Source organism: Lipophrys pholis (genome assembly GCF_963383615.2).
Source record: "Lipophrys pholis genome assembly, chromosome: 9".
Classification (NCBI taxonomy): domain Eukaryota; kingdom Metazoa; phylum Chordata; class Actinopteri; order Blenniiformes; family Blenniidae; genus Lipophrys; species Lipophrys pholis.
This window is the reverse complement of record NC_137639.1, coordinates 24129262-24145211: the sequence shown is the minus strand read 5'-3', so window position 1 is coordinate 24145211 and position 15950 is coordinate 24129262. Positions and strand designations below refer to the sequence as shown.

Below are 15950 nucleotides of genomic sequence, written 5' to 3'. Positions count from 1 at the left end.
CCAATCATACAATGTAAAAATCAATGTGCATCAATTTATACATGTTATGATATCCTGGTTTGGATCAGTCAGGTTTTTTTTGTTGTTTTTTGTAACCCTGGAGGCCTCTCTTCCCATATGACAGGTTTCCAGCCAATCATGACATAAGCCTGAGATAGAAGTAAAGTTTATGTCAGACTGGCTGAATGGTCAGATGCCCATGAGAAGCTCAGTGAAGATGGACGTTGATATGATGCTGTAACTCCATTAAATGATGGGTGTATGATCATTTCTCATAAAATACCATCATTGCTTGACTCTGGAACAATACCGGAACATTTCCTTTCCATGCAGGAGGTAAAATGACTTTAAGGACAATTTGATCATGCACTTAAAAGTGGATGACTATCCATCAAACGTGTACGTAAAAAAAAAAAAAAGATAGTTGTTTTGTATTAAAGCGGGCTGCGGGTTTTTTAGTTCTTCTATATATGGTCTGGTCAAACAAAACCAAAACACTTGCAGGCGAGTAATCCGCAAAAGAATAAATAAACTGCCCATCGTGGGACTGGCCTGGATCAAGCAGATTCCCACGACCCCTCCTCTACACAAACACACACTCACACACACACACACACACAGAAACGCAGCCTGCAAAGGCGCACAAGCAGCGCGGACAGAGAGAGAGAGGCAGAGCAGCTTTGCACCACTTTTACTGTTTTTTACTAGAAACGCTTCATTTCTTGCTCTGCTGTTTCGCTACACACCGACATTCAATCCAAGGATGGTGGTGGGAAGAGAGAGAGAGAAAATAAACGACATAATCTGAGAAGAAATTAGGCACAACAAAAAAAAAAAGTGTTGGATAATCCGCGGATCAAAGTGGAGGAGTGGGAGGAAATAACGCAACTCGAGGGGATTAATTTTGATGATGCCGAGGAGCCAGTTTCTGCTTCGGATTTACGTCCAAAACAAGGCAAGTAACCCTCAGTGACTGTGAGCAGACTGCGTTAAAAAAAAAAACAGCAGGAAGTGATTTACTGTAGTGAGCAACAGTGCCGTCGTGCAGGAATGAATTTTAACGCTAAAGACGCAGTCAGGAGAAGCACTTATGTGAGATCCAACTTGAACGGCTATTCATCATCTTCATCATCTTCATCATCATCATCTCTGCGTCCTGCTGAATCGCCTGTTATGTCCACTTGCTTAAATTATGAGTCCAGTTAAGATCAATTACTGAGATGGTGAAGAAGGTCCAGAGCGAGGTCAGGGATTGATGGTGGTGACTTGAGTGGTTCACAAACAGTTCAGTGAGGGATGAAGTGGGGGGGGCTGAGACGAGTCTGTTGCCCCACAGAGACACTGGGGGAGCTGCAGATGGGTTGGCATCTCATTACCTCAGCCACATGTCTTATTAAAGCTGCTATTTCCTGTTGTGTGCAATGCAGTGTAAACTATCTGCTCTCCAACACCCTCCAGTACTCTTCCACCGGCGCTCCGCATTCACAGCTTTGATGTTTGAGTCTTGTGTTTTTCTCCTTTTTGGTCCCCTCCACTTCTGTTCAGTCTGAAGCCAGAGGATGACAGCTGCCAGTCCGGTCTGCAGCCCCACATCCTCCCACTCCTCTCGCTCCTCGCCGCTTTGCCTCCCAGCATGCCACAGACACCTGAGAAAAAGCGAGACCCTCCAGACCAAGCTGCACCTGGATTCCGGCCCCGGCGTGTGGCTCCTGCTGGGCGTCATGGTGGTGCTGGTGGGGATGAGCGTGGCCGTGGCGGGCTACGTCTCGGCGGCCCCGAAGCCTACGGGAGGCCGCGGCAGCACCCATGTTGAAAGGATGAAGCTGGCCGGCCCCGTGGTCATGGGGGTGGGCCTCTTCATATTCATCTGCGCGGCCACGCTGCTGTACGAGAACCGGGACCGGGAGGTCCGGCAACGGGAGAGCGACGACGACCTTGAGGACCTGAAGGGAGGAAGCTGCTGGGAGGACTCCCAGGATCAGCCCAGCTTCAGCTGTCAGGAGGAGCAGGGGGAGCAGGAATCCTGGGCTGCCAAAGCCCACGTACTCCCCCTCTCAGACCCTCCACTCCCTCATCCTCTGCCTGGATCAAAGTCACACAACAGCGGTGGATCGTCACCGCCGCCTCCGACCGATGCAGGAGATAAACATAAGGACGAGGTGGCGAGAAAGGATGAAGACAAGGAGGGAAGGTCAACGCTGCTGGCCCGGGTTCTGCACCACCAGGAGCCGAGTCCTCACCCTCCATCGCCCTGCTTCTCCGTCTCTCGCTCCTCTGTTTACTCAGACTCCTGCAACTCTAGTGAAATCAACTTCAACATATGGACAGACTCTCCTGCACAGCCTCAACACTGACTGTCCAACCCCGCAGGGTCTGCTTCTACCGTCTCATAAAATATGCATGATGGGACCAACTTTAAAGTTTCGCCATGCAGACACAAGACTATGCACTCCTCAATAAACACGCGGGATGTTTGTTGGTATGTTTTAGTGCCTCTGAGTGGCGCAGTTGCTCTGAGTCACACTCTGTGAAGGGTGTTTTTGTCCTACATCGTTCTCTGACTCACTCGCATTTGAAAGATCAGAGCTCCACTGTTTCAAGTCCACTCTCCTCGTTGTCTTTCAACTTGACCACAGCCTAAAAAAAAAAAAAAAATCCCTAAAGCCACTACAAGTTTGACCATATTTGGACGTGAAGAAGGTTTGCTGAAAAGTTATTTGGGTACCATACTGGGAGATGGACACACACACACGCACACACACACGCACACACACACACACACACACACACACACACACACACACACACACACACACACACACACACACACACACACACACACACACACACACACACACACACACACACACACACACACACACACACACACACCTTCACTGCAGAGCTCCACTTTTACTTACTGAAGAGGTTCAGTTAAGAGGATGAACCAGATTAGGTCTCAAATGAGTCTTTATCTAATCTCACACATAGCATAATCTACGCTTTATCTGAGCAAACTGTGTTTCGGCATAAACAAGAGAAGCGCATAAGGCCACACTCCTCTCACTCGACACCTACAGCCATGCTATAAATACCAGCTGGTGCTCTCAACACAGGCAAGATCTATTCCTTTTTAACTGTAATTCAACATTTTCTTTGAAACTCCCGGTGTCAGCTGCTCAGTTTCTTTTTCTCTGTTCTCGTCCTGTGTGATGAGGCGAGATCCGAAAGAACTTCAATCGGATTCTAAAGAGAAAAGAGCATCGACTTTACACACCAAAAAAAAAAAAAAAAAAAAAGCAAATTCCGGTGAGCCTGCTATGAGATATTCCTGACGTGGCTCAGCCGAGAAAAAGCGATCCAGCAAGTTGAGTAATTGAAGCCTCACTCTCCCACCATCAACGACCTTTCATCTCTTCTCGCTTCATCACTGGATTCCTACGCTTTAGTCAAATACTCCATCCTCCATCTTAATCCTTGGCTTCTGCAGAGCTGCGGAATCATGAAAATAGGCCAAAAACAATGCGGGGTAAAAATGTTAGCAGGTACAATTAAGCCAAAGTGAGCCTGTTTTTGAACAGGCAGAGGGGAAAATGGGGGGGGGGGAATTTTTTATTTTTTAATTATCGCCAGCGTTTTCTCCCTCGCTCTCTAATTACACAGGGGATCAGTCTGAAGGTTTTTATGGGATGTTCAGGACTGCTGAGTATTTCCTTGTTGTTCGGGCCCATGCTGGGATACTGCCATCCAGATGACGACTGAGACCAACGTGTGTACAATAATTTGCAGCCACACGTTTCACTCAGCAGAAACAGCAGCCATCTGTCTCTCGCCAACATGCTCAGCGGACGGGCTCGTGTAGGTACGATATGCTGTTTTAAGATGGTGAATGTATATTTCAGTAGCTTTGGTGGTGGTGGTGGTGGTGGGGGGGATGAGTTGGAGAGATGTGTTGGAATCTTGCACCACGCTGGAAGAATCCTCCTTCGCACTCATTGCTCAGAAAAGCAGCTCCCTCCTCGCTCTCACACGTACAGCAGTCCTTCTCAGTGTGAGTCGGTCCCATGTTTACATTTGCACAGGAGGATGCTTACCAATTAATCTCCATATTGTCATTTTGTTATACTGATCTCCACTCACTTGCTGGTTTATAAGATTCCTAAAACGCAACAATCCTGCGATTAAATCCACAATCCATTAAGAATATAACATCACACCTCCCCAGAGCCCAAGCTGTTGCCTTCACATTGCTTTTGCAAGCCGGAAACTTACATTTATTACATTTCCTCGCATAGACCAAAACAAAGCAGCATATCTTAACATTTATAGATGTTTGGCTGCCAGACTTGTGGCCTTGTTGATCGTAAAAACGACAAAAGATGATTAATATTTATCATAACTGTTGCATATAAATTTTTAATCATTGCGCCGAGTCAGCTGCATGAATAATCTTTGTCCCCTTTCTTCACATACACGGAGCATACATGAACTTTGATTTATCACGTGCCAAGCCCGACGACGAGGTCACATTTGGATGTGAAATCTTGTTGAATCAGAAGCTACACCGATCAAACGAGTCATTCCAGCCCCCTTGTATGCAGATAAACCTCCGTACGCCAACTCAGGATTCAAGAAATCTTCTCATGTCTGCATCTGTGTTTGTGTGTGTGTGTTTGCGTGCTGTGTTACATAAGTCAGCATCGCAGGTTTTATGCTGCTTTGAAATAAAACTGAATCGAATTCCCTCCTCTGCACCGTGTGTGTGTATTGATACATATCTGAGCAGACGGACACGAAGGAATAAGCGGCATAAGCAGCTTAAGCAGTTTAACCCGCGCTGACTCAGGACACAAGCAACTTCTCTACGGATCCTTATGAGAGGGAGAGAGAGAGGAGGAGGAGAGAGAGAGAGAGAGAGAGAGAGAGAGAGAGAGAGAGAGAGAGAGAGAGAGAGGAGAGAACCTCTGATCAACATTTTTTGGCATTAGCGAAAAAGGATGTGAGGATCAACAAACTCAGGATGCCAGTTCGCAAAATATACATCACCTGTAAAAGCAGAAAAGAGGACGTCCTCACATCACATTGGGTTTTTTTTTTTTTTTTTCATCTGAGCACGAATTTGACCCTTTGTCTACATTTGGCATTCAGTTATTAGAAACACAGGCTTGTGTCACCGCCCTGATTTCATGTGCATGTTACACTGTATTCTGTGTTAAAGCAAGGAACTCAATTGATATTTCCTGACATTTAAAGAGGCCCAACCTCCTTCGGCCTGCCAGAGTCTCTCCACTGGTGCAGATTTTGTTTGTACCCGTTTACCAAACCCTTCGGTGGCTGTGATTGGTGCCAGGCAAGTAGCAGGTGCATTCCTTACTAATCCAATTTTAGCTGAGCTTCCGGACATCAGAACAGTCCTCATGGTGGAGTCAATGGAAGAGGTATCCCGCTCAACATGAGGCTACTACTACTGTGTTTTTTTACCATCATGATGCTCACATCTGCACAAGGTAAGCCGACGGAGTGGCTGTTCAATGTGTATTCTGTCTCACATCAGCAGAACAACTGCATCTACGTTTAAACTTAGTATCCAACAGCTGGCCATAAGGCCATAAAGATGCTTCAGATTTCTGGAACTGTTCCACATCTTCACCCAATTTCTCATTTATTCACGTGCAGCATAATAATAGCAGAATCAATGTACAAAAGATTCAACTTGTTCGTAATTCATATTTGTTGATGGTCATGCTCTTTTTAAGTGGCAGTTTCATGATAAAACTTATAAACGAACTCAGCATTTTTAAATACAGACTTCAGGAAAACAAGTCCGTTAATGCTTGTTTTGTAGTAATTTGTTCAGTTGATTCATCTGTGGAGTATTTTTTATCAGTTTTCTTTATTTGTATTCCAATTTGCCGTGCTAAAAGACAAAGAAAATAGACAAATCTTCACATCTGGAAACTTTGCTCAAAGTAGCTACGGGTTGAAATGCTGCAGTTCTACAATAAATCCAGCTTTCGTGACGATTCAATTGAACAATTGCTGGAGCATTTTTAGACTGGTTTTAAGAGGTGTTGATTTAACTTTATAGTTCCTCTGGAGGATGTAATTTAGTCCAGCCTCTTTAATATAAAAGGGTGCACAAAATGTTCACTGACACTCAACACAACAGTGTGACGTGCTATTTTAAATCTTCCAAAATCACTGTACAGCTGAACTCAACCTCAAAGAGTAATAGAGCCTTCATTAAGGAAGTATTTATTGCACTTCTGCTGAATTGCATAACCCATACCACATACCTGGCGAATGAGTATAGATTAAGGCCCTTCCGTCTGTCCTTCCCTCACACCTTTATTACCTCGTGGCTTTTCTCACGTTGAACTCCACCTCATTACTGCTTTGTGCGCCCCTTCACCTGAGCTGGCATTAGCTAACGAGATGAAGAGGGATAAGGATTGTGAGAGTAACTGAAAAACATCTTACGGATGAGGGGGAGCGATTAGTCCCTTTCTCTGACAAGCGCCAATAGCAGCATGGAAGCCAGCACCAATTCAGAGCAGCCAACACTACGTAATACTGTGCTATTAATCATAGCTTTTAATCAATAATTTACAACCAAATTTGTTCAACGTGTATGGTATTTGTTTGTCGTTCCCAGATCTTCTGTTACACACATTGTGTCGTTCTGAACAGTAAAACACAGTGTGAATAACTAATTGTTTGTCCTCTTCCTACACAAGGTTTTCCAACCAGCATTCTCTATTAATTCCAGTATCTCTCTGCTAAGTAAAAACATGACACTGCCCAAAGACTTGGAGCGCTTGCTGAACAATGCAAGTCATCCACTCTAAGAAACAAATTCCAGACTGCAGCAGAATAATCAAAACATTTCTGAGTTGCTGGAGTGTCTCAGCAGAATGCTCATGAGTTTGGCTTGGTGTGCTCAAACACCCAAAAAGCAAACATGTCCACATGAGGTCATCACCTAAACCCTCCAAGGTTTAAATAAGTTCTTCATCATTTTCATTTGTAGCTGAATACTTTGTTTCTTTGGCATGCAGTCCTTTTAGTCCTGTTATCTATCATCTGATATTGTATTCCTCAGTTTGGCGTCATCCTTAAAAAGCTGTGTGTGTGGTGTTGTTTGGGTTCAGGAGAGGAAGAGGAGCAGCTGGAGCAGCTGATGGAGTCAGTGGGACTTGAAGAGGAGGAGGAGTATTTGCAGTGTTTCCGCTGTGACCTGGGCTTCTGGGACACCTGCTACACCACTGAAACCAACTGCAGCCTCGGAGAGCGCTGCTTCACAGGCCGAGGGAAGGCAGGTGTGTAAGACAAGTCGTTGTTTGCAGAGAATATGCATAAAATCAAGCTTTGGGAGAGTGTGAAGGGATTTGGGGTTGAAGTATGAAAACGTCTCCTACTCAACACACTGAATCCTAATATTTTCTGTTGCCAGCTGACGTTCTGGATGTAAAGACCCTAGGATGTGTAAAAATAGAGGAATGCAACGTAGAGACCACCGTGGAGCTCTTCACTAACAACACCGTCTTCATCATGACTAAACACTGCTGCGACACGCCCTTCTGCAACTCCGCACACAAACTTCCTATATGCACATTGTTATATCTCACCGTGGCTTTTCTAACTAGCTGTAACCTCATTGGAGCCTCAACGGGATCGTAGATAGCAAACATTCATTTATTGTTGTCAAAGAAACATCGTGAACGGATGCTGAAGGGCCCATATGGTGAAGAAAGATTGCCAGCTTCACAGAACTTTTGCACAAATCAGTAAGAAAACACTAGATGATTAAGCAATAACACAATGTGGTAATGTATAATATGATTACATCAATTCAGTTGTTTTTGTAACCGTGAATATTTTGAAACGTGCGTACATTGTTTAACCAGTGTTTTTGCTACAATATAAATTATTGCTACTTGTGTAGGATAATAAATGTGTGACTGTAAATCTGCTGTCGTTGTGTATTCTGCATACTTCGTTAAACGAAACCAACAAACTGACCGCAGTGCTGCAGAAACAACATTTGCGGCAGGAGGGGCGTTTAGCTGCTGTTCAACAGGTCTCCAGAAGAGGGCAGGAGTTCATCTTTCATGAAACTTTGCAGATCCAAATCTTTGTCCTCCAGGTCTAAGCTCAGGAATTTCTCCACCACAGACCTGCACCTAACCGACACACACACACACACACACACACACACACACACACACACACACACACACACACACACACACACACACACACACACACACACACACACACACACACACACACACACACACACGTGTTTCCCACTATTTTAGGGTTTTTGCAGTTGTTCTGTGTTGTTAGCTCATGTGACAAACCTCACTGTCTGCTCGTCAGAAGAAGCTCTGTCAGTGCGTTTGATGGGCCTGCCAGTTCTGTACAGCTCAGACACCTGAATACATACGAAGCGTACTGTTAATCTGCCTGTGAGAAACCGTGCATGAAGAAATGTGTCTGTCTGTATGTATGTTTACCTCAACTCCCCTCCGTACAAGGCAACTTGGCAGGCCTGCCAAAGTAGCAATGTTGGCAGCGTAGCTGGACTGGCAGATCCCCTCCTTCAGCTGGTACAGAAACACTAACTCATCTCCATCCACCGCTGTCTCCAGGGTCTAACACGCGTGTGAAGCATAATGTGAAGTGGAGTCTCATTAACTAATTGGTTATTTTCAGATGTTGGCTGTCAACATTGTTCCGCAGCACATCGGTTTACCGTCATTAAACCTCACTGAACAATCACACAAACACCTCAGGCTGCATTTCAACATTGTTCAGGCCCAGATAGTATGCATCATTACCAGGAGAGACAGAAGGCTCAAGGATGGGAGCAGGCCCAGCTGCAGCACACTGTGGAAGTTCGTAGCCAGCAGCACGTGAGGACAATCCATGACAGCCTTTGTAAGCCAAAAGGAAATCGACGCAGCCAGCAAAGACAATCCGTCGACCTGAAATGGAAAATTATATCATTAGCTTTGTTTGTGATCTGGGATTGACGCTGCTCTCTGCCCAAATCTTTTGTCTTAATTGAGGCTAAGCTGTTTACAGAAAGCGTTGAAAGTCTGACATTGAGTTGCTGCCGAGGATAAACCAGTCAAGGCTGATTGTGCCTATTAGTCACGAGAAGAAGGTCTTCACCTACCAGATGGATTCCTTTTGCTTTGTTCGAACAACAAAAGCAGATGCTACTTCTGTGACTTTCGACGGTATTCACTCACAATGATCAAAACCTAATTAATACTAAAGTAGGCCAAATATCACAGTATTCATTAATGGTGTAAACATTTATTTCACATAAAAAAATTATACTTTCTCTGTAAGAATTCTGAAGTTGTTGTTTGTTAATTGGGCCACAAAAAACGAATACATTTAGGGAAAGAAGCTATCAAATAAACTCTTTTAACTCGGCCCAGAAAACTGTCTGTAGGAGGTAGATGCTGACACTTCTATATCTGCATGTCTAAACAGCTGCTGGTGTTTTTCTGCTAATGCGTGACACACGCTGAGGTGAAGTGAGGATCTGCTGGTGCCGCGTCTCTGAAGTGAATAATCGGTTGTGACTGGTGAATGACTGTAACTGCGCTGTGTGCCCTTGTTACGTATATGCAAAGTTCTTACTGTGTTGGTTCCTTTTCCAAATTCATCAATGAGAACTAATGAGTTCCCAGAACTGCTGTTGAGAGCCTGCGCCATCTGGAGAATTAAAAGACCAAAAACTGTTAGACTTTATAATGTTTGATTGTGTAAGTGTATGTGTGTGTTAGTATCTGCTCCATAATAAAATGTAGACAGGTGGAGAGGGGGAGTATGGTTATCAGAAATTCGTGGATGTATGCTTGTGTGAGACACCTGGTTGAGGTCGATCATGAAGGTGCTGATGCCCACAGACACAGACTCTCTGCTCTGCATGCGGGTGAAGATACCGTCAACCAAACCGATCTCTGCGTCCTTCGCTGGCACGTCGGAGCCAATCAGAGCCATGAAGACAATCAGGCCCACCTTCCAAAATCAAAGTACAAAGGCAGATTGTCAGAGAATGTATGGAATTTCAGAAACAAATTTGTGCAGTTCTTCAAATTACATTTTCGAACGCTCAACAGGATTATATTGGTGTACTGTTCATTTATTCACTGTTCGTTTGGTGAGATACATTTTCCTTGATTAATGTGGAATAAAAAATGAAAAGATGATTTTGTGTGTTTAACATTGTGTGCTAGGTGAGAGTGCTCCTCCTACCTGTTTGAGGTATATGCTTTTGCCAGATGAATTGGGGCCAGTGATAATCTTGACTCTACCCTCTGACTCAGCGCTCTGGAAAGAATTGGCCACAAACACTGGACTGCACAGCTCCAACAGCGGGTGCCTGGAAACGCCAAAATTCAAAAATAAAGTACCGTCTTTCACTAAAATATTTCCCATCTACCATTTCAGCTCCCACCTGCCCTGTGTGATTGTGATCTTCCTGTTGTTTGCAAGCTTGGGTGAAGTGTAACTGTACTCCAGAGAAGCGCCGCTCATGGCCATCAGACAGTCAAGCTCAGCAGTAAGATCCAGAACCTACACATCACACAATTGTATTATGCTGACTGTCATTAATAGAGCAAACCTCTTTGAAAGATATCTAAAAAAAAACAAAAAACAAATGCATTCCTGAGATATTTTACCATGCAAACAATATTGAGATGGAAGCTGCCACATTAACCATATTTGAACAAAATGAGAACCCAGCGTCTGACCACAAAGAACATTGCGTTTAGAAAACTAGTGGAATATTACTTTTCGCTACAGTATAAAGTATTCCATTTTGAACCTTTTCCATACTATGCAATCTATAAAACAACAAGGTTGGGTGAGTGTGGGCATTTAGTTCTCAAAACAGCGCGAGGAAGAAGTATTGCTCCATAAGGTTTAATAAGTTTGCAACCTTAAGCCCAAATAAAGCTCTGTGTGTGTGTGTGCATGTGTGTTGTTTTTTTTAGATTATTGCCAAATTGCAATCTGCCTAACAGCTTCCCGGCAGCTTCTAGCAAGAATAGTGTAAACACAATAATGCATCATCTGACCTGAATGTTCATTCTGCCCTCAGAAACAACACTAACATTTGTACATTTGTCTCCGCAGTATGGAGAATCACAGCGGGAGACTAGTTTCAGTGCATTCATAAAACTTATAATCAAGACCAGTTTCATAATTCAAAATGAACTGCTTAAAAAGAAACGCACATATAATCAAAACAAAATCCACCTACACACATTCAAAGCATCACTTATCATGCCAACACTGTCTGCATCAGAGTGGGAGTCATGTTTTGAAAACTGGAACCCGGACATGGCCAGTGATGAACACCAACCTTATAAAGGGAGGTGCTCCTCTCAAGGATTGCGTTTTGCAACTGCGTCATTACTGCCGTCTCCATGTCTGAGAAACAGGACGCTTATAATCAGGAGCATGTCCTGAGAAGCACAATCTTGCTGTAAAAATATCAGGAACAGAATTGGGAGCAAATCTGTCAGGCACAAGACCTCTGATATCACAGTGCAAGTCTCCCAGGAGGTCGTCCAGCTCTCTGGTTCTCTGGCTGCGGTAGTGCAGTCGGTCTCCTGACAAAAACTAGCCCACACAAACACATAAACGTGAAAAAAAAAAATTGACCGCAGATCACACAAGCACAAAGGAAGCAATTTCCTAAACAGACAAAGTCACAAACAAACCATGAAATCAAGCCCTTCTATCTGAAAATGCTCTTTCTCCAACATGTTGGGAAGCCGAGGCACAGAGAGAAGGAATCCAATCTGCAGGGAGAGTTTGACATTTATATAAGTGAAGTTACAGGCTATGTATGGTCTACTAGAGGAACGCACGACATGCATTGTGTAAGTGGGCACACGTCGGACATATTATTAAAATGTATTTATGGGAAAGCTCAGTCAGCAGTAGTGCAGAAGTTAAGCTCAGACCAGCGGGATGTAAATAACACAGCAAGATGGGATTCGAGCATCCAGATGTTCAAGTTCTCTTCTGGCAACATCTGTCAGGAACGCCGAGAGCCCCATCATCCTCCTCTTCTCTGAAAGCCAGAGAGCAGGTTTAGTTTACTTGGCATAAAGAGAGAGCAATCTCCTGCACTTACTCTCATCAATGGCAGGATCCACGTCTGGTTTGATGATGAAGCGGTTCTCCGCGAGGCTGCTTTCAAAATCCACCTGCATGTCTCAAACCATTGGAAGCGCCTGAGGTCAGAATGAGCTAAACACCGACACAAATGAGGACGTTCTCTGTAATCATTGGTGATTTTGTTCCGAGCTCACGACTTGTCTGATGAGGTAGGCGACATGGTGGAGGTCGTCAGAGAAGCCGTCGCTGATGTCACGAAACAGCTGGATCGATTGTGGCAGATGCCGCACCGTGTCCCTGATACACACTGCACTGCACACAGTCTGACAAACATCAACAAACACTCTTTTACTAGTTTCCCTCACACAGACAAAGCTACATATTGTAACCTCATACCTTGTAAAGACTTTGCCAGTCAGTCACTTTGGTGTTTGAGAGAGACATACGCCGCAGAAGAGTCTACAACAGAAACATACTTGTTCATTAAAAGGTACTATAAGTGGTCATTGATATAAAGAAATGAAAGTAATGACAAAAATCATTACTGGTATGTTTCTGATGTTCCGTAAAGATGACTGCAGGATGTTTAGGCTGTCCGAATTTCGAGGCGATGTAAAGAAGCGTATAACTTCTTGCCTTCTGTGTAACACCTCCAAGTCCTGTGTGGGCCGCAGAAACCACTGACTGGGAGAAGAAGGTGGAAGTTACTTACACTGATTTGAATAAAACAAACTTCTCTTTTAGATCAGTGCAGAAAGGGAGTTTTTATGAATCACTCTTCTATGTATCTGAGCGCACAATGTAGGTAAACACAGCAAGAAACAAAAATATCTTTGAAAATATTGCTGACACTAAAAACAAAGATGAAGCATTGCCTTGGAAATGATAAGAAGTTGATATGGTCTTTCTAGAAGTAAACAGTGAAACAAGAAACATGGAATTCATGTGACAGACTTTGTGCCTGCGGGAGTTTCTTTATTGTTTGACAAAAACCCGTCTGAACATTCAATTTTAGTTGCTTTCTCTTTTGTTTTTAATGCCCTCAGAATTCCTAAATGTTTATTCTATATACACAACTATTAACCATGATAACTGTGCACTCACTTTCTTTTGTTTAAAGTATAAAATAACTTCTCCATGGAATCATTGTCTTTCACGTATCATGCAGATCATGTTGTTTTAATATAGCTCAGCGATGAACTTGGCCTTCATGTTAGCAATTATGGTAATTAAAGGGTTTCTTTTAGGAGGGTCTAAAAGAAACCAGGTATTTCAACAAGAATGTCCAACTTTCCTTTGATAAACTAAAAACAGGCCCTTTAGTTTTTGTCTTTGTTTAGACAGAATCAAGAGGTGTCTCACCGTAGCAGTCTGGAGCCAAATTTGCATCGACAGCGGTTCATTATCCCTGTTACACACAAACAGCGAGCAATTTCCGTGAAAGCAGCTGCATAACACATGTAAATAATGTTTTGATTTGTCACTTTTGAGTCACGTACCATAAAGACTCAGTCCTTCCTTTTCACCTGAATGCAACTTGTACACCGAAGGGTGGAGCTCTGACTTGAAGATCTGCAGCACACTGAAAGCAACACAACCTTTTCCTCTCGATCTGCAGATTTTCATCTGCTTCAAAATACTTTTAATTTGTACTATTTACAGTACTCCATACATTATTGGAATACCTATTTTGAATTCAAACCTCGATCAACAGTGTAATAGTATAATAAAGCAAGTTGGCATAAAATGTTATCTAAATCATAAATCTAAACAGCCTCACTATAGATTTAATCATTCAGTCAACAATTGAGATCATCAGGAAATGTGTATTGATTTTCAGAGACAAGTGATGGACAAATCTGACTTTGACCACTTACCTGTATGTGTCTCGATCAATGCATACCACACCTTTACTAAAGTGGACAGAAACGACAGATTTTCTTTCATGAAAAAAAACACCATTTTTCATTCATAAAAAAATCTGAATCAAATCAAGCACATTTGGTTTACTGGTACTCAAACAGTAGATATTCTATGAAAACACTGTGCCACAAATACATTCCCACTGTGGCATGCTTGAAAAATTTTAAAACCCATGTAGCCTTGAGAAGAGCAGTAAAAAAAAAATAAAAAATCACTTCTCATTGAAAAAACGCTGCAAAGGTCCTCATTAGTGAAAATGTGTGATCACAGTTCTGAGTGTGTGAGTGCTTGTGCGTGTGCATGTGTGTATGTGTGTGACTACATTAATGTGTGTCTCACAGTGTGTAGGCGTGGAACTGCAGGATCGGAACTCCAACACTGCTGTCTTCCAGCTCTACTCCCACTCTCCTCCTGTCCAGACATTTTAGCAGAGCGCCCACTGCCCTCAGCTAACCAAAGTGTGCACGCACGCATGCATACACATACAGAGAAACAGAGAGAGAGAGGGAGAGAGAGAGAGAGAGAGAGAGAGAGAGAGAGAGAGAGAGAGAGAGAGAGAGAGAGTGCGAGAGAGAGTGAGAGAGAGAGAGAAGTTATGGACAGAACGTGATCAGCTCAGCTGAGTGATGGACAGGACGATATGAGGACAACCGGCCAACCATAAGGGGCGAGTCAAAGGAGATGCAGGATGAGAGGTAGGACATCTTGTCCCTCTCAGAAATGCTGGAAGGGAGGAGAGGCACATGGGCAGAAAGAAGCCTCTGCTTACCAACCTCCACACCTGCAACATTTAAAGGAGATGCAGAATTAAACCATTATTTTCTTTGATAAAAACAAAGTTATACAATTTCATACACCAAAAAATGCAAAGAAGGACTAATGGAAAATATGGATGAATGTCTATTTACCAAAGTCAGCATATGGATAAGTGACCACTTCTGGTTTGTAGTCGGGATTCAAACCTGAAATACAACCGAGAGCCCGAGCATAGCATTGCGTCACAGTAGTGCACTCAGAGGAGGTTACATAAAACACTGTGTAACATCTACAGTCTTATCACACAAACTGGCTAGAGTGTGAAACATCCCTCATCTCACTTCACTCCCTTGACCCAGAAACTGCGTGTTCCACACAACATCAAAACAAAACTAGTTCAGACATTTTTGACATTTTGTTTTATTGTCTCTCAGAGCTCACCAAGTTGTTGCAGATAACGAGTCATGCAGCGCTCCTGCTTTGCACTAGTAATGATAACATTGGGACAAACTTCCTGAATGACTGCATGGAATGATACGGAAAAAGAGGGACATAAATTAGTGAGGTAAAATGTCTTAAAATGAGAAATGATGTCCAGTAGACAGAAGAGGTGAAGTGTTTACCTCTGGCCAGCAGGTGGAGCTCAAAGTCATCAGGAGTGTCGAGCATGTAGTGCAAAGATGAGTTCCCACTGTCATAGAAGCAGAGGCCTACCTGTCCGTGCTGTGCTAAAACACTGAGTAAAACCTGTAACAAACAGTAAACAACGTGTGTGTGTATGTCACTGTTGGAAAAACTAAAAACTCCGCTGGTCAGTGACAACGTGTGAACTTACTACTGGGGAGTCTCCTGTCTCTTCATCATCTCCATCAATTCCAAGGGGGGGAAATATCATCCCTCCTCCTTCGGGATGACTTTCAAGAGCTGTTGCCATGAAGACCTAGTCCTACCAAGAACCAACAACATATTTCTGTTCAATTTATTAAACCTACAAAGCCTGGCCAGGTTCATGTTGGGCAGATTGCATTGCTACTTAGGCCTTTTTCAACATGTGCTGCTACAGCTTATCATTAAAGGTTCGTACAGCTGAATTTAGATTAAACACACTAAGTAAT

General features: G+C 43.4%; 3 protein-coding genes across 3 annotated transcripts; 2 read left to right on the top strand and 1 right to left on the bottom strand.

Annotated features, from left to right (window-relative positions):
- Positions 1-601: 601 nt before the first annotated feature.
- LOC308114679 (uncharacterized protein) lies at positions 602-2695 on the top strand. Its single transcript, XM_080471759.1, has 2 exons — positions 602-955; positions 1546-2695. The coding sequence occupies exon 2, from the start codon at positions 1560-1562 to the stop codon at positions 2352-2354; it is 795 nt and encodes a 264-aa protein (XP_080327885.1). The 5' UTR covers positions 602-955; positions 1546-1559; the 3' UTR covers positions 2355-2695.
- Positions 2696-4874: 2179 nt separating this feature from the next.
- On the top strand, positions 4875-10212 carry LOC308114678 (protein Bouncer-like). The gene is made up of 3 exons (XM_080471758.1): positions 4875-5507; positions 7152-7319; positions 7454-10212. The coding sequence occupies exons 1-3, from the start codon at positions 5453-5455 to the stop codon at positions 7678-7680; spliced, it is 450 nt and encodes a 149-aa protein (XP_080327884.1). The 5' UTR covers positions 4875-5452; the 3' UTR covers positions 7681-10212.
- Positions 8063-15769, bottom strand: msh5 (mutS homolog 5; the record flags this gene model as incomplete). The annotated part of the gene is made up of 25 exons (XM_080471297.1): positions 8063-8183; positions 8364-8437; positions 8520-8657; positions 8844-8990; positions 9661-9735; positions 9892-10041; positions 10279-10405; positions 10481-10599; positions 11393-11460; positions 11565-11652; positions 11754-11834; positions 12000-12109; positions 12173-12245; positions 12351-12479; positions 12553-12615; positions 12702-12840; positions 13519-13564; positions 13656-13738; positions 14034-14069; positions 14419-14528; positions 14739-14860; positions 14988-15041; positions 15277-15357; positions 15459-15582; positions 15671-15769. 25 exons carry the CDS (start codon positions 15767-15769, stop codon positions 8063-8065), a joined length of 2457 nt encoding a protein of 818 aa, XP_080327423.1.
- Positions 15770-15950: the final 181 nt, after the last annotated feature.

What these genes read in the sequence shown, in the direction of transcription:
- LOC308114679 (XM_080471759.1), top strand. Translation starts at nt 1,560, where the DNA reads ATGACAGCTGCCAGTCCGGTCTGCAGCCCCACATCCTCCCACTCCTCT.
- LOC308114678 (XM_080471758.1), top strand. Translation starts at nt 5,453, where the DNA reads ATGAGGCTACTACTACTGTGTTTTTTTACCATCATGATGCTCACATCT. An exon ending in GATGCTCACATCTGCACAAG is followed by an intron (nt 5,508 to 7,151) that starts GTAAGCCGACGG and finishes GTTTGGGTTCAG; the next exon opens with GAGAGGAAGAGGAGCAGCTG. An exon ending in CACAGGCCGAGGGAAGGCAG is followed by an intron (nt 7,320 to 7,453) that starts GTGTGTAAGACA and finishes TTCTGTTGCCAG; the next exon opens with CTGACGTTCTGGATGTAAAG.